The sequence below is a fragment of the Alosa alosa genome, chromosome 21 (genome assembly GCF_017589495.1).
Source record: "Alosa alosa isolate M-15738 ecotype Scorff River chromosome 21, AALO_Geno_1.1, whole genome shotgun sequence".
Lineage (NCBI taxonomy): Eukaryota > Metazoa > Chordata > Actinopteri > Clupeiformes > Clupeidae > Alosa > Alosa alosa.
Window position 1 is genome coordinate 20,032,351 of NC_063209.1, and position 27,014 is coordinate 20,059,364.

At 44.5% G+C, this 27,014-nt stretch overlaps 1 protein-coding gene across 4 annotated transcripts in view; it reads right to left on the reverse strand.

Annotated features, from left to right (window-relative positions):
- Positions 1–27,014, reverse strand: part of prom1a (prominin 1a) — a 72,005-nt gene that overhangs the window by 31,913 nt on the left and 13,078 nt on the right. For 2 of the 4 annotated variants that reach the window (XM_048231080.1, XM_048231081.1), the window contains exons 2-4: positions 10,313–10,371; positions 9,360–9,386; positions 4,489–4,694 (exon numbers count right to left, since the gene is read on the reverse strand). In XM_048231080.1, the coding sequence (XP_048087037.1) occupies positions 4,489–4,694; positions 9,360–9,386; positions 10,313–10,371 (292 nt within the window). The remainder of the gene's footprint in view (positions 1–4,488; positions 4,695–9,359; positions 9,387–10,312; positions 10,372–27,014) is intronic. The other 2 variants (XM_048231083.1, XM_048231082.1) reach the window with 1 other exon arrangement.

The window sequence follows — 27,014 nt, forward strand, 5'->3', positions numbered from 1 at the left end:
GACAACAATGCCATCAAACCGTTCACAGACCAGCGGCATGTCAACATCAAGCTCAAAATTCAAAGACGAGACCCCCAAGAGACTTTCTGTGGAGAAGAATGCTTAGCAACAAGGTCCATCATTGTCTTGTGAATGAAAGAGAGGGTGAAGTTGATTTCAGGTCGGGGTAACAATGGTATTAGCTACTATTCTCAGCAGAGTTATAAGAAACTCTTTGGCTTGTTTCACTCTAGACTTATTCCAGTTTCAGGCGCTCAGCACCTGACACCATTAAGCTTCTCAAATCTCTCATGTGTCTGTCTGACGGAAACGTTATTATACACTGATACTGTATTTTTAGCTAAATATAGCATGAGGTTAAAACTGCTCTGATCGCAAGTTTTACTCTGAAGGAAAGCAGTGAGAGAAGGCATACTGCATAAGCATCTTCACTGCAGGGTTTTATAATTTACATCCAAGCAAGAGCTTAATGGAAACTATACTGTACCTCCCATTTGCTTACCAAGTCACCGCGTTGGGGGGGGGACGATTCCAATAATACTTTATCTTTTATATTTTATATTTTATACGATTTAATTTTCTAGCAGCACCCCTGCTCGTGCTCCCAACACCAACTACAGACTACCAGAGGGCGGGGGAGGCTGCTGCCCCTGTGCCTCTAATGACCTGACTCCAGGGACCTGATGAGGGAAGGTTGATTGATGCCCTGCTAACAGGTGCTACAGTGACCCATAGGAGCGTGCCAGCATGCCAGCCTGGGCAGTAACTCACACTGCCAGCGGGAGAGTCAGAGTCGGGGCAGCGCACGAGAGAGAGAGGAAGCAGATCTAGTGACCGCCATTGCGGCTCCCGCAGGACAGGAAGGAAAGAGGCTAGCATTGTGTATTCTTTCCTGTGCAGTGACCTCCATAGATGGTCACGGAGGGCAAAAGAGCAGCATTTCACTCTCTGAGTTCTCTGCCCATAGCACATCATCCATCACCTCCACTCTGTGCCAGGCCTCTCCGTCTCAGCCAGCCTTCCTCTGAATGCAGGATGGAGGGCCTGGGAGAGGCTGCTTGGGCTGCTGGATCAGGTAGTGATGACAAGTGATGCCATGTTTCTGGGGGACTGAGGGCAAAACAAACCACAAATGGAATGCACACACGCTGCGGATGTCAACCATCTCTGGCGTGACACGCCAAACATGGATCTGTGTTTGCCGTTTACTCGCGTGTGAGTGCACAGATTAGTTGGGGGATGCACAGCGTATTTAATGACCCCCCTGCAGGGCAGAGGTGGCCACTGGGCTGGGGGGTATGGGGGGCAGTTCCCATGCAAACAAGCAGGCCAGTGCCCCCCTCGCCGACCTCTCCCCCTCATCCCAGCCGCTCCGCACCACACAATGGAGAGCGGCACGGGAAACACTGAAACGCACAAACAAAGACCCTGGAGGCTGCGGCTGCCTCACTCTCGCCCGGAGCCTGGTGCCATCAGGCCACAGCTCTGGGCAAAACGGATCAAACGAGGAGAGGAAAATGAGGGAAGAGGGGGGAAAAAAATGAAAGAGGTCTTCTCATTAACTGGGTCATTCTGTTAATTATTCAGCAGCACGCTCAAAATGATGCCCGCTATTTTGTTCATTAAAGGAAAAAATAAAAAAAAAAGGAATGAAGTCAAAGTAGAGCTGGCAAAGAGGTGAAGTCCCTCATGTGAGCTCTCCAGGCAGTCTTAAAATAACAGAGATGTGACCAAGCAGCGCAGGGCACCAGTAACCTGGTCATGCAGGGCTGCCCTGTAGGGAGTGGACCCGGGATAACATCGGCCATCGGTCAAATGAAACAAGCCCAAATGTGGCTCAAGGCCCTGCCTGGGGAGTGGAATCAGCTTCTATGGGATTGGCGTGTTACAAGAATTTGTGGCTGCACTCACAGGGACTAAAATTGGTCACAAATATGTGTTTATCTCAGCCTGGCTAAGACCGGAGGTCTCTGAGGGATTAGTCGGTATTTCGCTCTCCTCCAAACAACTTGCATTAAGGCTTCGTCCTCGTCAAGTTAAGGACAAGAATTTTCCTCATGGCTTCTAATAATTTTTATCACACATTTTTTCCCCCAGGACTCCATGAATCATGACCACACACATGCACACAGAGACGCATGCACGCAAACACGCAAACACACACACACGCACACATACACACGCATGCGCACACACACACACACACACACACACACACACACACACATACAAAGGCACATACACACACACACACACACACACACACTCCTCTCATCCTCTCACACTCGCTCTCTCCCACTCACACATTCACATACACACAAACAAAATAATCTTCCAAAAATATCTGTTGTCTGGTCCAAATTTCAGAGCCCCTCTTCCTCTGTGTCCTAGCTTGTTGACGGCTCATGTTAATGTTTCAGCCGGAGGGCCAGCAGTTTAAGGTCCCAGGTTCCTGGATCGTGAGAGGATTATCTTGGCACAGAAACCTGTCTGCTCTGGCTGTTCAAGCTGTGTCTCACTAGGCACACCGCATGGGAATGAACAGGGAAGAGTTTGAAAGAGAAAAACGGTAGGACGCTAATGCGATGCTACACATGCGTATAAACACAGGCCAATTCTTTCAAATTATTTTTGTTATCAACGCATTCGCTTGTTGGCCTTTGCTCATGTGCGTTGCTTTTACCACTGAGGAATATTTGATCAGAGGCTCATGCGCCCTCAGGATGGATTTCTAAAGCTCCAGTTGCCCGTTATGTGTGAGATGGCACAGTGAGCCTCACACATCCTTTATTTAACGAGCCTGAGTGTGTGTACACACAGACCGACTTGTCCAATCAGCACCGCCATCAGCCCCCTCGGAAGCTGGGCAAACTCATCTCCGCAGAGCAACTGGATAAGGCTATCATTTCCCCAGCTTAATCTGTGTAATAATCAAACATAGTACTGTAATTTTCTTCTTTTTCAGGTTCAAAGAAAACCCCATATAACACACATATAATTCAGAGTGCTCTAATGTCTCTTTCAAACCCAGCCTGGTAAAATACGAGGATATCCTGCACGCCTTAGCTGTTCAGACTCCCATAAGAGAATCCCATACCTGCTTCCAGTGAGTGCTATTTTTAAGCTGCTTTCCACAAACCAGACTGATCCCTCTTCTTTAAAGTGCTTCTTGAAATGTTTTTTCGAGGTTACTACTGTGTCTGCCCACCACGGGGGTAAGCTGTGGCATTTTCATGAATTCTATAGCACACAAACTCATCCTAATGGCTTATGCGGCACATAAGCCTCTCTACTCTTGTATATTCCCATTCCCCTTTTCTTTGGTGATATACTCCACTCAACTGCTGCACAGGAGACCGCCTCACTGTCCGCCACTCGCTGTAATTGCTTCATTAGAATTGGTGCGGCGTCCTGCCTTTTTGTGGCCTTGGAGATTTAATAAAGGGCCGAGACGGTGGAGACGGTTGTCTGAAGGCGTCCATGCCGACCAGACTCTACTTCTGGAATCTTTAATATAAACCTTCCAATGGCGAGGCCATAAAGAGCGGAACATCACACACACACGCACGCACGCACACACACACACACACACGCACACACACGCTTCGGACACAACCATCATTCTGCAGTAGCCTGAGGGGTGAGGAGGTGCCACTTGGAGTTGGGCTCTTATTCTGACCCCGATCACCTCAAATCAAAGGGGATCACAAGCTCTCATGCCACTTCTCTTTGTGATGCATGGAAATGTAGCGTGCAGTAAGCTCTGTGTCTGTCTTTTGCTGTTTTTTTAAACGGAATGTTTCAGGAGGTTACAGTCGTAGTGATATATCTGAGGCAACACAGATGGGGGAAAAACTCTTTCTCTTGGAAACACTCCCTCTTGAGAATGTCTCTTTTGGGACTCAACAAAGCCTTCTCATCTCATCCTATGGCTCCCAGCAGTGCTGTTGCTCTATTTTGAGAAATGTGTTCTGGCTCCTGCATCTCGTGTCATAGTTATATCAAGCGTTATGTTGTATCACTGATTTTACAGTAGGCTTGGCCTGTACGAGTGTGCTTAAGCTTTAGAGCTTCTTGGCACGCTAACTGTCAGATTTTCCCATTGCTCATTATATCAATAACAGCTGTACTTGATATGGGCAAGTAATATAAATGTATCTGTTTGGTTTCTTAAACAGAGAGCCATTTTCATGTTTGTGTCAATTTGTATGAGCCTCTCTGTCTGTGTGCTTTTGTATATGTAGTTCTTTGTGTGTCTGTGTACATGTGTGTTTGTGTTTGTGTGTGTGCCTTTTTATGTTTGCGTGTGTAGTGTGTGTGTGTGTGCATGTGTGTGTGTGTGTGTGTGTGTGTGTATATGCTTTTGTATGTGTGTGTGTGTGCATGTGCTTATGTGTGTGTGTGTGTGTTTGTGTACATGTACATGTGTGTGTGTGTGTGTGTGTGTGTGTGTGTGTGTGTGTGTGTGTGTGTGTGTGTGTAACTCACGTAATGACGATGCAGGTGGAGAAGAGCAGGGTGGCCAGCAGGCCTCTCTGGCAGTCGGCGTTCTTGCGCTGCCGCTGGTGCATCTCGCCGCCACAGTTGTCACAGCAACGGCACAGACAGAAGAGCAGGCCCACCAGCGGCATCAGGACCAGGAAGATCACCCCCAGCAGCACGCATACCACAAAGCCCATCTCATAGTAGATCACCTGCACGCACCACACCCACACCCACACACACACGGGCACACACACACACACACACATGGGCGCGCACACACACACACACACACACACACGGGCACGCACACACACACACGTGGGCACACACACACACACACACACACACACACACACATGGGCACACACACACACACACATGGGCACACACAGAGAGGTGGGGAAAGTCAGCATCATCACCAGAGGCCTCAAGATTTCATACAGTTATTATCAAATCAGTAATGTTCTGGTTCTCATGGTTCTTCCCTGATTCTCATGGTTCTTCCCTGGTTCTCATGGTTCTTCCCTGGTTCCTCTCTTTATTCACATGTGCTTTTGGGTCTTTTTGGTTTCATTTTAATTTGTTTGGATGTCGCTTACGTAAAGGAAACAATATCGGTAGGCTTTTTTCTGGCATGCATTTTTAATTTTTTTAAAAAGGATTCTACCAACTATCTGATATCCATAGAATGAGATCTTATTGTGAATGGGTTCACTCTGGGAATAGAGAATGACATGGCATTAGCACTGCCTCAATCACAGAGATCCAATTGAAAATGTAATCTGTATGTAATAAGACCCTGAACAATCACTAATGATGTGGAAACGATATCCTCATACACATGCCATCAATTAATACGCTCCGTCAGACGAACAAAGTAGAGTTAATTAAACATTGCTTTATGATGATAAAGGCATTAAGCCTTAATGTGGCATTGACTGATTGACAAGCTGCTATGAAAACACAGGGTGAAACTAGAACAATTAGAATTAGAACTAGAACATTTTCATTCTAGTATTTCACTTACCTACCTCATCAACCCCCCCCCCCCACCCACACACACACACACATACACACACACATACACACAATCCACATCATACGTGTAGCTGTTAGACGGACACAGAAACACTACAGGGATAATGCACAAATACAATGATGAGGTCAAATAGACTTCCACTCAATATGAAAACAAATGAGAGCAGATAAATCTATTAGAAGGAGTGACAGTGCAGTTAGTACTAAAATAAGAACCATGGTGCATGTAGAGTTCAAACCTTGTGCCAAACATCATCAGGGTAAATAAAAATGATGATTTTGTTAGCTGCTGTTAATCATAGTATATTATATTAGTATATTATAGTGTACTATAGGACAATGTTCTAGTTAGGAGATAATGGGTGTAGGCCTCAATGTCCTATACCTCTATGCTTAGTCGACAGATAAAATGGCCACTATGAAGAGAAAAACATGAGTAGGCTTTGACAAAATCTAATTTTCTCAAGGTGTCCTTACTGGGAAATGTATTCCTGAGACAGCCCCTGTTGTTTAAGCATGCCTTAACACAGGCTTTAGTAAGTTGTGATTAAGTGATTTCGATTACCCCGGTCTAATGATTGCAGTGCTTGTGTGAGGGAGGGTGTAATCTGACTTGCATGAGCCTCAGTACAGAACGTCAGCTGCATAACAAGAGGCCTGAATGTTCCCCGTGGCAACTTATTAACATCCCCTGCAATCTTCTCATCACAGCCAATTGTCTTTGTGTTCTTTTGTTTTTCCAGAGACCTTCGCTGTCACTCTCAGAACAATGAAGAAAATTATCTAAGATCCATCCCATAATCAAAGCCGAATGCCAGATTGATATTAATCATACGTAATTAATGATCTATATCATTTAAATATAAGCATGCAAATAAGATGGCTTTTTGCCTTGTGAATGCAGGAATGTAATATACTGCATTATACAGTAATGGCATTAGATGTGATGTCCTATGTGACATCCTATGTGTGTAAGTCCTATGTGATGTCCTATGTGACATCCTATGTGTGTAAATCCTATGTGATGTCCTATGTGTGTAAATCCTATGTGATGTCCTACGTATGTGTGTAAGTCCTATGTGTGTCCTATGTGATATCCTATGTGTGTAAGTTCTATGTGTGTCCTATGTGATATCCTATGTGTGTAAGTTCTATGTGATGTCCTATGTGTGTAAGTCCTATGTGACGTCCTATGTGTGTAAGTCCTATGTGAAGTCCTATGTGTGTAAGCCCTATGTGTGTCCTATGTGACGTCCTATGTGTGTAAGTCCTATGTGAAGTCCTATGTGTGTAAGCCCTATGTGTGTCCTATGTGACGTCCTATGTGTGTAAGTCCTATGTGTGTCCTATGTGACATCCTATGTGATGTCCTATGTCAGGGATTCCCAAACTTTTCCACGACAAGGCCCCCCAAATACCACTAGGTTCTGGCCAAGGACCCCCTTGATGTGTTATTAAACCCATCGACAATACTAAGGCAAATGTAAAAATACATTAAGCTAATCCTAATAATTATTTTAGCCACAAGCACTTCGCGATGGGGCACACAGTGTGTAAAAATTGCATTTGGGGCTTTCTGCTATATGAGAGCTATCACTTTACTATTATTCCCAGTCATTATCATGAAAAATATAATGTTCAGATATGCCACAAATTATTCTAATGGCATTGTATAACAACCCTCATAGTAATAGGTGTATTTTACATTTTTCAAATGTATTTATTTGTTTCTTTTATTTTTCCTTCCAACTTGCTGAGGACCCCCTGGCACCCCCTCGCGGCCCCCACTTTGAAAACCACTGTCCTATGTGATGTCCTATGTGTGTAAGTCCTACTGTATGTGACGTCCTATGTGTATAAGTCCTATGTGTGTCCTATGTGACGTCCTATGTGTGTCCTATGTGATGTCCTATGTGTGTAAGTCCTATGTGATGTCCTTTGCGTGTAAGTCCTTTCTGATATTGCCAGTACTGTTACTTTAAAAGCTATCTCTTTGGTGCAACAACATCTCAAATAGCTCTTTAGGTCCCAACAACCTCCATAACTTTCCCCAGGAGCCATATTGCTTTTATACCCACATGTATGAGAGATATTTGGGGTTTCACACTGATTTGATAGGGACCACTGGGCTGTCTCATCGCTGTGGTAATCTGTAGCCACTAAAAGCTGTGGATTTATTTCCATGACCATGATCACCTTAAGTGAGTGAGTGTTTAATTGGCCTTGAGTTACAACTAGGCTACATTACATGTATTCATTTAGCAGAGGCTTTTTATATAAAAGCAATTATATTACAAGGGCTCGAAAGTGCTCGAGGGCACAACGGCAGAAGCTGGGAATTGAACCCGAAACTTTCTGGCTACTGCATGCTAGCCCAGCTCCTTAACCACTAAGCTACTACACTACTGCACGCTAGCCCAGCTCCTTAGCCACTACGCTACCACACTACTGCACGCTAGCCTAGCTCCTTAACCACTACACTACCACTACTGCATGCTAGCCCAGCTCCTTAACCACTACACTACCACACTACTGCATGCTAGCCCAGCTCCTTAACCACTACACTACCACCATGTTATTACAACATAGCTTTTTAGTAACAAATTCCTGCAAATGCACCACACAAATACCTTGTCACAGTGACAGTGGAAATTCTTTGCCATAAGCTAATCAGTTCACTGATGTGATGTAAACATAATGGAGTGATGTCTGTGAACTGTGTCTGGGAGGAAGTGCCAGTCTCTAGTCAACAGATACAACCCTCTGTCCAACTCATAACACCTCTGAGTCTTCAGGAAGGTTAGATTTGTCACTGGAACTGGTCAAGTTTCAGTGTGAGCTTATAGTAACTGATGGGAGGAGGGGATTTGCAGTGATTTTCTTCTGGAACTCCAGCAGCACCTGCGTCTCAGATTTAGAGCTGCCACTGCTGCTGTGGGGGACAGCTCTTCTGTGTGTGCTGACTGTGTCTGTGTGTGTGTGTGTGTGTGTGTGTGTGTGTGTATGTATGCGTGTGTGTGCATGTATGCGTGTGTGTGCGTGTTTGAAAACTGATAAGAAAACTAAGCTTTCAAAGTGCTGACTGGGCCAAGAAGCCCAACTCCATCGTCTCCTTCAGTGGAACACCTTTAGCTTCTGCTTACAGTAATCTTGGGATGTCTACAGTTAGGAACCCCACCATGGCACCGCACTGATTGGCAGACTGCTGTTGACTTGCCGCAAAAAGCCTCATATGTGGGATTTTCAGCTGACAGATGTTGTCATATATGCAGATTGTGCAGTAATATTTCAGGGCTGAAATAGGTAGGTTTGATTTGTGCTATTTCATTACATTTGTGCTATTTCATTAAATATTCTAACATCTAAATTACTAAATTACTTTTAACCCCCTAAAAAAGTCAGTGTTTAAATATGTATGAAGTTCAGTGTGTGTGAGTATTTTATGGCCTATATATCTCAACCAGCCGAGACATCCAGCTTACACCATCACTCTAATCCTGCAGCAGCCAAAGCCTCAGAGCTCACATAGCTTCATTCCTACAGAATATAATGCAGGCTGAATCTCCCTGTCCCCACATACAGTCCTGCTTGCTGAGAGAAATGTGAATGACTGGATCTACAGACCAGTGCAGCCATGACAGTATACGCTGATGACAACACTACACTACGGGAAGGCTTCAGTGGGGGCTGATGGGGAGGGATGCTAGTCAGGGAGAGGACGACACGTGGAAGAGAGACTGATTCAGACGGGGAGCTGGAGTTGAGGGTTGAGCTGAGGTGTCACGTTGGGAGGGGAGGGGAGGGAGGGATGGGGTGCGATGAGGGACAAACTTTACCTGAAGAGTGAGAACAATGTTCTCTGGCTGCGAAGGCCAGGTGAGAAGAGGCATGCAGGAAAAAAAAAAACAAAGGCATGGAGAGTGGTAAACCGGTCAGTCACTCACAAGAAAATGATGATACTTCAACGAGCAAAGAAAAGAAATTAATCAGCAGTACATCAAAAGCTTTAAAAATCACAACTCATTTCAGAAACATAGTCTGGGTACTACAAGAGTTATGAAGAGCTGTTTTGTGGGCCATGTTGTCCTGAAGCGTCATGGTATCTTGATCTTGAATCTGACCCTGATGACTATTGTCAGACTGTTTTCCCATGATGCCCTAGCTCTCCGACCACCCCCACCCCCTTGTTCTAGAAATAGGAGGCGTGAGTCTTCAAAGCAGCAAAAAAAAATTCTGTTTAATTAAAATTCAGTTATCACAAAAAAACAAAACAAATGATGGCTTCTCCCACTGTTTGCCGGGGGCCTTGGTGCCAAATGCAATTAGCAGCGCACTGGCATGGGCGCACTGCAGAGGCAAGGACCCTCTCCTCAGCTTTCACTCGCAATTAACACTCCACTCCAGCAGGAGGCAACGAGCAAGGCGGCGACCTCCCCACCTCTCCCCACCTCTCCCCACCTCCACACGCCGACGGGCGACTGGCTGGTGAACTCACTTCCCTCACTGGTGAATGCACTTATTCACTTCCAGCCACCGACGGCAAGCACCAGGAAATGTAACATACACACAGAGTAACACAAAGTAACAAGATACACAAATAAACAATGTGTAATTAACCAAACTTGCACACTCTCACACACTCTCTCTCTCTCTTACACACACACACACACACACACACATGAATGCAGCCAAATTCCACAAAACTCATCATACACCCAAATTAGAGACACAGAGATGCACATGTAGAAATACACACACACACACACACACACACACACACACAGATTACCTTCTGGTACTCTGACTGGATTGCCCCAAATTTATCCTTTGCCACTCTGATGACGAGATCTGTGAAGACAGAGCGAAAACAAACACAGTGTGAGACATCTTCTTGCAGTTCCAGAGCCGTCAAAGGTGCTTACGCAACACGGTCCGCCGCTGCCAACGCAAAGACCCAGAAATACCCACAATGCACCCCATCTCAGCGGAGCATGCGTCTGCCTGCGGCTACAACTGATCATTGCACCACAACTGATCATTGAACATATTTTTTTTGGCGGAAGGGGTGAGATATCATTTTGCTTTGGGCTGATGTCTCCAAAGATAGTTCTCAGCAGTACACTGTTGAATCATTATCACATCTCTGGTGTGGAGGGGGGTAATATCTGAAGTCAAATAAAGAGGAAGAAAGTGATGCAGACTTTATGTTGAGTCTAACTGCAGTAATTATCCTACATGGAACAATATTTGTGTTCATTCTTTCATCAAGACCATAGAAGTAGGCAGGAAGTGCACATAGTTTTTCCCGCCTTTACTGACTGTTATGTTGTCCACTTGTGCAGTGCTCTCGGTCACACAGACACTTATCAGGGTCAGCACAGAGCTCAGCTCTATCTCACCCCACGTACTAGAAGGGCATTGACAAAAAACAAAAAAATATGTAAAAAAAACGTGTATTAATAGTAAATCCTCCACCAAACAAAACTATACACGCATCAGCTGTCTGGTTTGGACTGACACATTTGAAGCTGCATCAACCTCACACCTCGGTCTGGCATCTTACAGCTTTATTTTGACACCTCAAGCTATCAAGGGTCATAGATTAGAATAAACACAAAACACAGGAATTTGGTAAGAACCCTTCAGAATAAACACAGAACACAGGTATGCGGTAAGAACCCTTCAGAAATAGCTGTGTTTATTTCACAAACAGCCTAATGGAAATGAGGATGGAATCTCTCAGTTCTATCAACAGAGACCTGCCAATGGCTGCCATCTCCAGACAGAAAAGCCCATTGAAGAGCATGATTGGCTGCCACAGGGCTCTCAAGTGTCACGCATTGAGCGTGACAGTCATTCATTTCAGTCTTTTGTCACGCTCTCCCGCCACACATTGTATTTCTCACGCAGAAAAACTATTTATATATTTAGTATGCTATGCTGCCTCAGCGCCCAAAATGTCTCTGGCCGCGCCGTTCTCACCCAGCAGGAATCAAGCGCGTCTCCCCTTACGTCACTTATCAGCCAATCAAAAATAACGAGAGGGGCTACACAATAGCCAATCAGAAAATAGCACTATTGTATCTGGGTAAGATTTAACGCAACAACCAATGAAAAAACGCGTATCCTGGAATTGTTGAACGTGAATTATTGAACGCGAACCTGTTTCGTTCACCTTGAAGCTTCGAGCATCAGTTCATGGTTTCAGCACAGAGTAAGTCATCTTTTAATGTTACAACAAATCCACAACTTGTTTGACACAAACAATGACAACGTGACTGCTAGAGAATGTTTCCCAGACAATTAGCATCAATTGTTCATGACTGTCTGTAACTTAGCCAACAGTTTCGCAGCCTGTTCATTGACAACACTTGCTCAGAACAAGTAGCCTATGCCTAGTCATAGCCTACTTTCGTTCACACGATGACTGACATATTGTCACATTCTAAACATCTCTCACTCCAAATAGGCTTAATCATTTTATTAGCAAATTTAAACAAATTAAAGTGTATTGCATAGCCTATTGTTATAGGCCCCTTTAAAATCATCATATCATTATATCCTGGCCATTGATGCATTAATCATTGCATCTGATTTCAAAAATGTCAGGCAAAAAGCAATTAAGCATCCTCTCATTCACCCTGAGAGGAAAGCCCCCTAAAAGGTCCAGGTTAGTGGATGCTCAGAGGTGGTGAAAAAGCCCATTATTGAATTGTCAGCGCCATGTGTCAAATCTTTTCTTTTGCAAATCTGAGCAATTATAAATTATACTTTTGCCCCATTTTGACTTAGGAGGGCATTGCTCCTACATACTGTAGCCAATAATCAAATGCTTGCTCTCTTTTTGAAAGCTGAGACACTGTTGGAAAACAATTAGAATAACTGTGTGATGTAGCCTACTGACACAAAGTTACAAAGGCTAGATTATTATTTTCTTTTTCTACTAACAAGCCTCTTTGAACTGACCACATTTCAGCCCTCTAGGTCTTGACTTGATATGACGAGTCCTAGCATTTAGGGCTGCAGCTATCGATTCTTTTTGTAATCGATTAATCTAGCACTTTATCGATTAATCTGATAAAAAAAAAATTGCATTTTTAAACAACCAAAACACATAATGCATAACGAAAATGACATGGCTATAAAATGATCAAGCAATTGGCACAGAGGTATTTATTCTAACTCCAACATTAGGCTACAAAACTAAGCCCATTTATTGCAATTTACCCATTTAGTGTTTTTAAGTGTCAGTGCCATCAATTAAATAATGTTCAAAATGCTCTGTAAAATTGCAGCCTCTTGTGCATAACAAAGCTGCCCATACTATGTTGTGAAGTGCTGGGAGGGAGAAGAGGGAAAGCAATTTAATGTATTAATGTGTAGCCTACAACAAGTTTCATGCTGTAATCTAGACCTGACATCAACATAAATATCTGTTTTATGTAGATTTCTACACCTGCAGCATTTACCATTAGGCTACTAAAAAATAGCCTACCATTAGGCTACTAACAAATAATTTTACCATTAGGCTACTAAAAAATAATTTCTGGGGTGAGCCTATTTGCTATGGTAACCTAGCAACCTGTGTGTGTGTGTGTGCACGCGTGCGGTGCGTGAGGAAAGATGAGGGTGCATGCATGTGTGTGTGGGGGTTCTTTTTAGGCATACTGTCTTGCAATTGAACGTGAATAAGTTTACTTACTTAAAAACATCAAAGCTAAACAAGCTATCATGACATCGCTACAAATACAGTATGTGATTAAAATCAGCCAACATCAATGTAGGCTATAGGCTACGTAGATAGATGATAGATAGGCTAGATAGATTGATAAATAGCCTAGCCTACTTTATTGACGCTTGGTGAAAAACATGGATGGCATGGAAATTTAGGTTCAGATGCTTGTTCTTTTCGTTTTTGAGTATGTAATGATCCCAAAACTTTACTTGAAAACTTTAGACATTTTCTGCCATTTATGGATATCTTGACTCCACCATCGCGCCAGCTAAATTCAGAATGTACGATTCACGCGCTAGTGGTGTGCTTCCTGAACAACGGTCCGTGTGGAACAATCAGATCCCCGCGCCAGATAGTAGTGCGCCATAGAAATTTAACGAGGCTTCGAGGCAGGGTTTTTGCCTCGAGTAATTTTTGTAATCGAGTTATTCGAGTGAATCGATTAATCGTTTCAGCCCTACTAGCATTAGGTCTTGGGTCATGCTGTGTGCAAAAGTAGATCAATATAGATAAACATGAGATATAGACAACATGAGTACTTTAGACCATTATTTGCCAAGATAATGCTCATGCATTTTGTAAAATGCCCTATGAAAACTCCACATAGGACTTTGGGTTATCCAAAATGCATACAGTAGGCTACTGGCAATCAAATGACTACTGCATATGATCCCCTTATAAGCATAATCTTGACCTCAAATGAAAGGTAATACTCTGAAGTTTCATGCTTGCATTTGGATTGTAGGCTACTTCAGGTTCTGATATAACTACACTAAATATGGAATGATTACAAAAAATACAAATCTTTACAATTTCTATTTCAATTCAATTGGTGTGTATAAGATGGGCTATATTTCTGCACAACTAATATTGGATCAACTGTTGACCGACCTGGGGCTGGTGTATGCTAGCTGGTGATGCTTGTTGCGTGTGTAAATCCTCACACCCCTAACCTTAAGAACGGCTCTAACCGCTGAGTTGGAAGCTTGGGCTTTTAGCTCAGTGGTTAGAGCGCTAGACTCCCATGCCGGTGTGTTGAGGTGGCGGGTTTGAGGGCCGTGAGCGGCGGACAAAACAACCTCTGGAACATCTGAAGGCATATTATTAAACAGCAACAAAAAGTTGTAGTATTATTAATGAAACACCCCCATTCTCACAACCATCTCGCGACCAGCCACCCCTTTAACCCCCGGACGGGGGGGGGAATTGTCGACGGGGAATGTCACTCTTGCCTGTCCTCAAAACTTGAGAGCCCTGCTGCCATCTCCAGACAGAAAAGCTGAAGAGCATGATTGAGCACACTGTCATGGATGTGATGACATATCTGAGCAGAGATCAAGACAGACTTCCCCAGCGTGGTGATGCACTGCAGACAGAAAAGAGAGAGAGAGAGAGAGAGAGAGAGAGAGAGAGAGAGGGAGAAGAGAACAGAAGCTGTAGAAGCAGAGAGATGAGAGCGTGTGGCCCAGCGACAGACTAGGGCTGGCAGACTCAGAGCCAGAACTCTTCTGCTTTGGTGCAATGCAGTGGTTTCAGACCAACAGGAGGAAGAAGTCAGGAGAAGACTGCTGAAACAGGTTGACGCTGTAACAAGTGATGTTGTTTGACAGGCACTCCTCTCTCTCTCCACTCTGCCTTCTCCTCTCTCACTCCCTTTCACTTCCTCCCTCCCACCAACTTCCTCCTCTATTATTCAACACCTGCTCTAGCACTGACGAACAGGCCGCCCACAGCTACAGGCTCCCGTTTCCCCCTTTTCAACCAATTACAACTCTTATTAATCATGTGCGCTTGCTTTTTTCAACCAATTAAAGGTCTGATTAATCATGTGTGTCTACACACGTTTCAGGAAGGAGGGACACCTCCTCACGAGGCCCCTCTGGGAAGGTGGGGCGGTGCAGGCTGGTGTGGATCTACAGCAGGGCTGTGTTTCACACTAGTCTGGCACGTATCTGCGCCATGTCCCCCAGCAATGGCTGACACACAATTGCTGTCATAATTGGGCACACCACCTGTATGAGAGGTGAGATAGCGAAAACACACACACACACACACACACACACACACACACACAGACACACAATCACACAGACATAGACACACACACAGACACACACACTGGCACAAGGTGTGAACTGTACTGTCCTCTCTCCTCACTGTTCATCACATTGCATCTGATTACATCACACAATTCACAAAAGCCAAACGAGACAGGCTCGACGATAAGATTAGCATCAGCTAATAAGGCACCAAGGCTCAGTCCAGTCTCAGGTGGCCTGTTGCTTCCTGTTTTTCTTTCAACACCTCATTGGCTGAGGGGAAAATAGATGCAGTGATTTTAATCTAGATTAACTCCCACCCAGTTAAAATTACTATGGAAAGCAGAAAAGACACAGAGTCACCCAGAAATTGCAGTTTAATCCCTCTTGGTCTAAACTTAGAGGGTCTAAACTTAGCATGTGCTAAATGACCGTATTCATGCGGTCGTCTGTGGGGACACACCGTAAGTGCCAAATTAGCAAAGCATTGTGGGAAAATTGTGACATTGCTCAGCAGTGTTTGAGATGTAAAAATGTGAGAAACACCCTTTCTATGTAAGCTTTTTAATCATATAACAGTATAAACATTTAGAAATGGAATAGCATTTTTAATCAAATATCCACCAAATGACTTCTCTCTAAACATAATCAGGAATAATTTGATTTTAATGTTCTGGGTTATGGTGGTTAAAAAACAAAAATCATATTCATGAAATGACAGTTCGTCATTTCTGAGTGTCACCACAGATCCAGCTGCATTTTAGTGTGTGTGTGTGTGTGTGTGTGTGTGTTTCTCATTCTGAGACAGCTAAATGCTCGAGGGAGACAAAATCGAAAGAGAAGACCCAAATGAGACTGTGTGTGTGTGTGTGTGTGTGTGTGTGTGTGTGTGTGTGTGTGTGTGTGCACTCGCTGAAAGCTATTGGGGAACAGATTGAATAGTGCTTTAGGGGGCAGCGAAGCGAATTCCCACATCTGTCGCCTCCTAGGAGCCCAGTCCCATACAGAGAGAAGAGAAAAGGAGAGAAGAGAAGAGAAGAGAAGAGAAGAGGAGAGAAGAAAAAAGGAGAAAAAAGAAGAGAGGAGGGGAGAAAAGAGAACAGAAGACAAGAGGAGAGAAGAAAAGAAGGGAGAGAAGAGAAGAGGAGAGAAGAGACTAGCGCTATGTATAGATGGGAGAGCAGGCAGGCAGCAGAGATATGAAGAGGAAACCAAGTGGGGAAGAAGAGAAGAGAGGAGGGGAGAGAAGAGAAGAGAAGAGGAGTGAAGAGACTAGCGCTATGTATAGATGGGAGAGCAGGCAGGCAGCAGAGATATGAAGAGGAAACCAAGTGGGGAAGAAGAGAAGAGAGGAGGGGAGAGAAGAGGAGAGAAGAGGAGAGGAGAGGGAGGAGAGAAGATATATAGATGGGAGAATATGATATGAATCAAGGACAGAAAAGACTGGACAGAGTACTGTACATAAAAGGAGGACATACAAGAGACAGAACACAAGGAAAGGAAATGAAAAGAAGAAAAAAAAAAAAAAGACAGGAAATCAGTACAGGGAGGAAGAGAGGATGAGAAGAAAAAGGAGGGGGGGTTAGGACAAATGAGCACAGCATGACAAATGGGAACTGATAGTGTGAATCAAAAGGTTAACTGTGATGAAAGAGTGATAACGCATCCATCCATCAGCCCTTCTCTTGTCAGGGTGCTGTGCTTGTGTAAGTGTGTGGTGGGGATGGGCTCTAGCAAAGGGAGCACAGCCGGCTGCTTCAGCCTGACACACAACACTGCTCACCAGCATGACAGCCAACCAGATGCTTCTCTCTGTCTATCTCTTTCCCTCTCTCGGTCTGTCTTTCTCTCTCTCTCTCTCTCTCTCTCATTTGCACAGTCTCCAACTCTGCCTTTCACTCTCTCTCTCTCCCTTTCTCTCTCTCTAAAACTCCATTCATATTAAGTCATCACAGAAGCAAGGATCGGACAGCACTGAGCAACTAGATCTGATGATGCACATGCACACACACACACACACACACACACACACATTTGAGACTGACACATGTATTTATATGTCAGCTCTAGCAAACATATAAATATATATATATATATATATATATATATATATAAAACAATAAACACAATATAGCTTGCAGCAAAATAATACATTTAACATGAACATACAATCACCCCCACACACACACACACACATTCACACACACACAGCTGAAAAACAGCTTTCTCTGCAGTCTGAAATGAGACCCCCAGAGTGGGGAGGCTTCAGGGAGACACAGTGGCACTTCAGCTCCCCCCCCCACACAAGATAGCAGACACACACAGTTTAGCCCCCTGGACACACACACATGCACACACACACACATATGCATGCACACACACACTCAACACACATACACATGAAATTCACACACACATTCACACCACCACACAGACATGGCCAAACACATGCCCCCCACACACACAAACACTCACTTCACACATGCATGCTTGAGTAACTAAATCTAACCCTAAAACAAGCCTATTTTTATTCTTCACTGCCAACAGAGTGTCAACAGATTTATAAGGACTCTCCAGCCCAAAAACCCTGGGCCATCAGTTCTCCTTACCTGGTCCAGAGCCATGTAACTGTATTTATTATGAGTCTGATAGCAGCAGCTTGTTGTGATTAATGGCCACATATATCGTTCCGCAGACGTGCCGCTATACCTTATAAAGCACAGGTAGCCTCTGAAGCCTGGCCTTTCTGTAAGAGGTCCTCTGGGCGAGTGGAGAGGAGAGGAGAGGGAGGGGAGAGGGGAGGGGAGGAGAGGGAGGGGAGGGAGGGAGGGAGGAGAGGGGAGGGGAGGGGAGGAGAGGAGTCTGTGTATTCCACTGACCTGGTTTGAGTGTGTGTGCACTTCCTCTTCTGTTTTCATTACAGGAAATAAACAGTCCCTCTGGCAGCAGGATAAACAAAGAGAAATGCTGCCTTTCTGCTGACACCCACTCTCTATCTCTCTCTTCTTCTCTCTCTCTCTCTCCCTCCCTCTCTCTTTCTCCATATCTCTCCTTCTCTCTCTCCCTCTCTCCCCATCTCTCCTTCTCTCTCTCTCTCTCTTCATCTCTCCTCTAACTCTTCATCTCTCTCTCTCTCTCTCTCCCTCCCCATCTCTCTGCTTCTCTCTCTCAGTCCCTATCTTTTCTCAAGGGTGTGCGTGACTGTCATATTACAGTAAAGTTCAGAAGGGAAACCAGCGTGTAATGAGGTATGAAAAAAAGCGCATCAGGCATTATCAGCGTTTGACTGCCTGTCTTTTCCCACTCTGCCCAGCTCTTTACTGACTGTGCAACCGTCTGTTCCCGTCCTAACAGAACGGAGAGCTGCATGGGGTTTGTATCTCTTGTCTAGTCCCTGCAGCTGCAGTGTGAAGTAAAATGGTGTTGTGTGTCCTGGGAGAGGCTCGCATGCCTCCTCGTGTTCTACTTTTAATGCCACTGAGGGCTTTTCCGTTGTAGAATGCAGAGAAAGCTGTTTTAGAGCTGACAAGGAGATGTCTGTGATGTGTGATGTGTGTGTGTGTGTGTGCGCCTTTGCATGTGTGTTTGTGTGTGTGATGTGTGTGTGTGTTTGTGTGTGTGTGTGTGTGTGTGTGTGTGTGTGTGCCTTTGCGTGTGTGTGTGTGCATGTGTGTGTGTGTGTTAATGTGTGTGTGAGAGAGAGAGGGAAAGACAGAGGCCTTTCATTAGGTGTGTAGTGGTGTGTGCTTAGCCCCGATGACACCAGACCCTACTCATTTGAGATTGAGAGTGGGTCTGGAAAAGGTTCATTGACTTACGATTTCCAGCAGGGGCATAACTAGCAGTGAAATTAAACTTAAATTGGTACATTAAACTCCTACCAAATTGTTTCAGAAGTGTAGCAATCTCATAAACGAAGGTTTTAAATGCAGTTGTTAACTCAATTTCAAAGAAATACACATCCATGCCAAATTAGCGATTGTATTTGCGTGCCTGTGTTTTAGGGACATTGGAAATGGGCTTCATAGCCTGCAGAGCAAATCCCAAATTTGCCAAAGGCTTGCATGGGTATTTCCAGGCTAGGTGTGTGCTGCTAAATAAGCACTGTATGTAACTGGGACCTAATGGGAATGTGTGTGTGTGTGTGTGTGTGTGTGTGTGTGTGTGTGTGTGTGTGTGTGTGTGTGTGTGCATCTGATGATATGTGTCTCCTCGGCACACAGCATGGTGTCAGACACACGTCTTTGAAGGTCTTACGCAGCAAAGGATTGTGGGACTGCGGGGCCGTGGATCAGTGCCAGCTCATGTTCAGACAGGGGGAAGAGGAGTGATTCTGATTGGCTCCTCACAGCAGGGGGAAAGGGCGGGGCCTCTCCAAACATGGGTTATGACAGGAAGCTAATCCACCTGTCTGTCAGCGGAGGCGTACTCATCCCTCCAACATCCCCCACTCCCCTTGCACTCGTTCTCCTCCGCCTGCGAGGCATCACTCTGGGGAGATGGAGTCGCGTCGTGAGCCCTCCCTTCCTCCCCACCCCAAACACACACATGTGCACACACACACACACACACACACACACACACACACACACACACACACACACAGAAAGAGCTCAAAAATGAACCGGGCAGGAAGATTTCTACTGCAGAGAGACATTTACTCCAGCACATGTGCATAGAGAGAGAGAAGAGAGGGAGAGAGGGAGGAAGAGAGGAAGAGAGAGGGAGGAAGAGAGAGGGATAGTAAGAGTGAGATAAGGAGAGAGGCCTAGAGAGAGAGTGGGAGGGAGGAAGAGAGAAAGATAGAGAGAAGGAGAGCCAAAGATATATAAAAAGGGAGAAAATTAGAGTAATGGAAAGATGGGGAGAGTGGAAGAAGGGAGGTAAAGAGAGATAGAGAGAAGGAGGAGAAATAAAAGAGAGAGGGTGGCTCAGCTAGGGAAGGGGTGCATGACAAAGTGAGCAATGAGAGTCTGAGAGAGGGAGAGATTGCCTTTATAAATATTTCATGGGGAGATTTCCCATGGCGAGCGCTGGATAAAGGCGAGAATAATTCCCCCTGCTGAGGTGCGCTGTGTCAGGGCCGCATAAACATACTCCTGGAGACAAGGAGGGACTCACAATCTCACATCTGCACTGCACAGTACAGCACAGCCTCATCCCAGGCCAAAGACCAACCACCACCGTCTCATGCTAAACACACTCAGACCAGCCAACACCGTTACATGCTAAACACACTCAGACCAGTCACCACCGTCACATGCTAAACACACTCAGACCAGTCACCACCGTCACATGCTAAACACACTCAGACCAGTCACCACCGTCACATGCTAAACACACTCAGACCAACCACCACCGGACCAGTCACCACCGTCACATGCTAAACACACTCAGACCAACCACCACCATCTCATGCTAAACACACTCAGGCCAGCCAACACCGTTACATGCTAAACACATTCAGACCAACCACCACCGGACCAGTCACCACCGTCACATGCTAAACACATTCAGACCACCGTCACATGCTAAACACACTCAGACCACCATCTCATGCTAAACACACTCAGACCAGTCACCACCGTCACATGCTAAACACTCAGACCAGTCACTACCGTCACATGCTAAACACACTCAGGATCGCCTCATTGACCCTCAGTCTATCCGACAATCCAACATGTAGTTGTAGGTTATGTGTCTACTTGCATATTAGACTGGTTAGTAGTTACACAACATGCACATGTGTGTGTGTGTGTGTGTGTTTTTTTGAATGTATGGGCCTGCACACAATGGACAAGACAGCATCATATGTAAATAGCAACAAGTTATGCATCATGGATGAGTTCAAATCTATATACAGGTCTGCCAATGGCACATGCCAGGGTCAGTTGGGCTTGCCTCACTGTTGATATCAAGCATGTTTTAAAATAATAATGTCTACTGTCAATCACTCAGTAACTCAGTCAGTAACAATCTCTGTGTGTTCAATGTGCATGCATTTGTGTGCATGTATTTGTGTGTGTGTGTGTGTGTGTGTTTGTGTGTGCGTGCACATTTGTGTTTGATGCAAGGATGAGGCTGCACGATAAAGGAGAAAGACCACTGACTGACACTGCATGCAAAGCCAAACACACTTGCCAAGTGGAGTTTGAGTTTGCCTACATACTAGCGTCAATTTTGGGCTGGCGCTACTTAGCTGGGGTTAGCTAACGTCATAGGCAGGCTGACAGTGATGGGAGATAAAACAATGCTAAATAATGATAGCTAATCTCTCAGCGGCCACGGCTGTAATCTGCCCTCTGGCTGCGTATGTAAAACAGAGCGATTAGCGCCTGTTTAATTGATTCAAATGGATGTATGGGCCTTAGCGCTCCAATGACTTCAGTCAGGAGACATCTGTGGGCTTTGTCTGATGAGACACAAACATGCGCCTGGACTCACACTGGAACATACACACACACACAGATTGATGCATATGCATATGCACGCACACACACACACACACACACACACACACACACACACACACACACACATACACAGATTGACAGATATTGCACATTCCCCTTGGGGATCGATAAAGTATCTATCTATCTATCTATCTAACTACACACACACACACATGCATGCACACACTCACTAGCACAAACACACACACACAACCAGACACAGATTGACAGGTATGCACCTAAACCTTCATATATATGCCTATACGCTAACACACACACACACACACACACAGTATACGCCTAAAACACTCACACACAGATTGATACACATGCATGCACACACTCACTAGCACAAACACACACACACAACCAGACACAGATTGACAGGTATGCACCTAAACCTTCATATATATGCCTATACGCTAACACACACACACACACACACACACACACACCCCTCACATACCTACACACACACACACACACACACACCGAAACTCAGTACAACCATATCCACTAAGAGCCAAGAACCAATGTAGAACTGACAGTATTTACACTTTGTAAAAGGCTTTAAACAAAATGGACATGACATTTGATGCGGAGGGCTATGAAAAGGTTCTAAATAATGATCTCCTGGCTATCTGCCCTGCATTCCAATTCTCTGCCTCAGCATCCTTACTCAGACAGAGAGACAGAGTGAGTGTGACAGAGAGAGGGAAAGGAATACACATCCATTTCGATTGGCTTTTGAATGTGTTGAAGGACTGCATCAAATCACATCTCATTTGTAGTCTGAAACGTGCTCTTATAAGCACAAACGCTGGAGTCGAGAGAGAGAGAGAGAGAGAGAGAGAGAGAGAGAGAGAGAGAGAGAGAGAGAGAGAGAGAGACCATGACAGCAGTGGTAATGGCAGGGGATTGGGATGGTGGGGGGTGGGAGCTGAGGGGTATAGGGTCAACTAATCAAGTGTCCAAAAAGTAGCAGTAGCAGTCAAAACTCAGAGCATTTACTGGACTTATATATCTGCCAGTGGTTCAGTGGAGATGCGTGACCGACAGGATTACTCCTCAGAAATGGCGTCTTTTTTTCTGTAGACCTCTCTGCTAAACTCAACCCCGCTTTTCCCCCAGATAGAGGTGTATATTTGGGATTGGACATGGATAGGCCTATATATCTGTGATAGATTACGGTCTGCCCCCCCTAACAAAGCTATCTGTGTTGCACAAGCGCTGGCCACAGCTATCAGACAAAGCCAACCTGGTGTCCCTTTCACACAACAGCAGGCGCTGCAGAGGAGGATCAGGCGCTGAATGGGGAAGTGCTCCACTTTTCGCTTTGCTCTCACTTCAGTCGGCAGCAGCCTGACGACAAAACGCTTTTCATCATGAGATATGCGAGGATCGCAAGCTCTTTCTATTTTTTTTACCGATTTGGAGAAGTAAGACTGTCTGGGCAAAAGGGTGAAAAGGCTTCTCAGTGTCAGTCGTAGCTGGCTTTAATTAGACAGAGTTGGCAAATGCACACCAAATTCTTTATGAGATTCTGTTAGTGCTGACAGTACAATATATTTTTGAAGACAGCCTTTCAAAACCTTTGTGAACTTGTGATTAAAAGAACTTAAATGATTCTCAGCGTCCGCCATTGCTGGCTTACCTATACCAAGGAAGGGTCAAGCCCTGCAGTGCATGTGCACTAATAAGCTGACAGGTGCTGCTAACAAAAACATTGCAGACCTTATGATCATCACACTTTCTCTGCTTTAACAAAAAGTGCTGTATCTTCCATAGTCAGCTGCATGTGTAGCATTTGCACTTCAGCTGTTACTAGTTTACCTAGTTTTTACTACTGCACTGTATATATATATATTTATATATATATTAGTTATATAGAATGTATATTTATACTCTACATATACTCTACTTACCTCTGTAGACATGTCATCTGGAAAACCTGTATTTATCCAACTATACACTGTATCGTAACACCCCCAATTATCACCACTTTTGTTCGGAAATTCTAAAACAACAATGTTTTTTAACACTTCAAAATAACATTTGCTAAATGAACCTTACATTTTTCAGTAGCCATAGGTGTGTAGATTTGAACTAAATTTGGTCTGGTTCTTAACAGCATTTACTGCCTGAAATATCCGATTTTGTTTACCACGCTCAGAGTTATAGTGCTGGTCTGATGGGTCGCCTATTTACGCCGTTTCAACGGCACATGAACGGTTAGACCGAGAATTCTCGTCAGCAATTCAAAATTCCACTGGAGCTCCAAGCGGATTGTACACACAGCCTTACAACACTGTTTACAGCTCTTCGAGTCACGACAAAATGTAATTTTTGGTGCATAGCTAATTTAGATACACCTATGGTGTGGGTGCTTGCATTTCTTTAGGATTCCGCCATCTTGGTTTGTATAGAAATGGATATTAAGTGACACATACACGCAAGACGGTGGAAATACGGGACCGACGGTAATAGGGGGAGTTACGATACATGATTAATCCCTATTGTCTACACAACTGCACAGAATACCGTACTTAACCTGCACTTGGTATTTAATGCTTCTTTGCCCTTCTGGTTGGATGTCAACTGCATTTCATTGGCTCTGTACCTGTACTCAGCTAAATGACAATAAAGTTGAATCTAATCTAATCTAATCTAATGAAGCACTATAGCTGTTAGGAATGTACAGCCTCATTGAAACTATTGTATCTGACTGTCTTGTAGTGGAATACTTCATAAATATCTTCAAATTCATTTCCTGTGTGTGGTTCTCATTGTGTCCCATCCACAGGAGGTTTTTGACACACAGCTGGGCATATCCCACAGCTTGGGAGTCCTTTTTGTCTCTGTCCACACACAGACCTTCACAGACACAGTAGTGACGTATGGACATTATCAACCTGCTCAGAAGCTAGATAAACACACAAGGTTACCATGGAGCCACAGAACTGGAAAAGAGAATCCTCGGAGACGAACAGGGGGGGGTGTAGAGAGAGAGTAAGTGAGAGATAGAGGGAGAGAGAAAGAGAATAAGTTAGAGACAGAGAGAGAGAGAGAGAGAGAGAGAGAGAAAGCAATCTCCTCTTTCATGTACATCTGCAAGGCTGCACTAATAAAAAAGGCATTAAGTACTTGAGTTGACTTAACCCACGGCTGGAGTCCTCACCCAATCCTTTCACCGAACAAAAGCAGTGGATATTCACGAAGAAAAGATTAGAATGAGCAGTGCTCTCTCTCTCTCTCTCTCTGTGTGTGTGTGTGTGTGTGTGTGTGTGTGTGTGTGTGTGTGTGTGTGTGTGTGTGTGTGTGTGTGTGTCCAGAATGAGCATTTGGGCTTCTCTTTGGTCACTGCAGTAATGTGGCACTTTCTCAATGCATGTGGTTACATTCTGAATATATTTTGTCTGTAGGCCTCCAGAAGGCCTAGGCTCTCTGTGTGTGTGTTTGTGTGTGTGTGTGTGTGTGTGTGTGTGTGTGTGTGTGTGTGTGTGTGTGTCCAGAATAAGAATGCAGCAGTGTGAGACATGGACAGCAATAGGCTGTACTGTATCTGTATGTGTGAAAGTGCGTTAACTGTCTGCCTATTGCCTAAAAGCACAGCAGACCTGACATGCATGCTGTACGTGCAGTGCAGAGCAAAAGGAAGTGACGAGTCATGTTAGCCCGAAGGGGCTGTTTGTAGTGGCCACTTTGTAATATGTGGATGTCTGTGTGCACGAGTGTGTATGACTCTGTGTGTACGTATGAATGTGTGCATGTGATGTGTGCATGTGTACTATGCACCACCAAGACACCACTTTCAAAATAAAATTATTCACTGTGACTAATAACTGTTACATGAGATGAAAATATTACCATGAGTGTGTGTATGATGATGGCATAGGCACAAGCAAGACATCACTTCCCAAATAAAATCATTCACTGTGACTGACAACTCTTAAACACGACAACAATGTGTGTGTGTGTGTGTGTGTGTGTGTGCGTTTGATACATCTTTCAATTTGAATGTCACTAGACAGTTTTGCAGCACTTGATGCTAGGTGATAGACACACACAGCAGGGGAGATGACTGGGAGATGTGGAAAGTAACAACCAAGACTGTGTTAACAGGTTATAAAGAATAACACACACAGACACACACACACACACACACACACACACACAAACCCAACGTGCGTCAACATCTCTGGCGCTCTCAGCAAGTGTGGGTGTGGAAAATGGCACCAGGTTGTGAAGACTTTGGCATCGTTCAGAGATAAGTGTTTCTCTCTCTCTCTGTCTTTCTCTCCCTCTCTTCTCTATTTCTTTCTTTCAAGAGACTAAGTGTGAACGCATACACCGCCCTTTAGCTCTCGGAATAACAGCCAGTGAGACAGCTTTTTACACTTACAAAATTAATTAACAGCTAATCCACACTATATCAACTCCCTCAAGAGGCAGTATTAGTGTATAACAGTAGACTATAACTAGCGTATAACTCTTGTTCATTATAGAGTCTTATTCTGGCTCACATATTTGGGCTCAAGGGAGAGCAACAAGATACACTTGGTGACAACAGTATTCAATGCAGGATGAAAATGCTTATCCCTGATGTGATGAACCCAATGTCATTAAGATGAGTAATACATTTCAATCAGGTATCTACACCAAACAAAGTCCCTCCACTCAGCGACCATATTGCAATGCATTTTGGGCACTTATCGGGCATCTATTTCGGGCAGAACTGCGCATGCACAAGGCTTCACGACACCAACCTCGCTCCAGTGGCAAGATCACAACACATGATTGGCACAATGTATTCACAACATACCACATGATTGGCACAATGTATTCACAATGTCAACTTTTGGCGGCATAAGGGGCGGAATATATGTAGACGACGCTTGCGTTACAAACTAACCCCATACATTTCTATGGGAGAATATTTGAGTGCTGTGTCTCCTCATTAGCAAATCTCTGTCTACACTCCCCAACCCCTGTGTCACACATACAATATCAACAAGTCTATTTCTTATTTACTACTTTGTATATCTACATGTATGTTATTTTACACATATTACATATCGTTGTTGCTGTGTTGTAGTCAAGTCACTATGCCTCGAGTCCGAGTCCAGGTTCGAGTCTCCAGTATTCAAGTCCAAGTCAAATCCAAATGACTAAAAAAAATACAAGTCAAGTCCGAGACGAGTCCACTACTCATCCGAGTCAAGTCCGAGTCGAGTCACTATTACAGTAAAAGCAAAACTTCGGGGC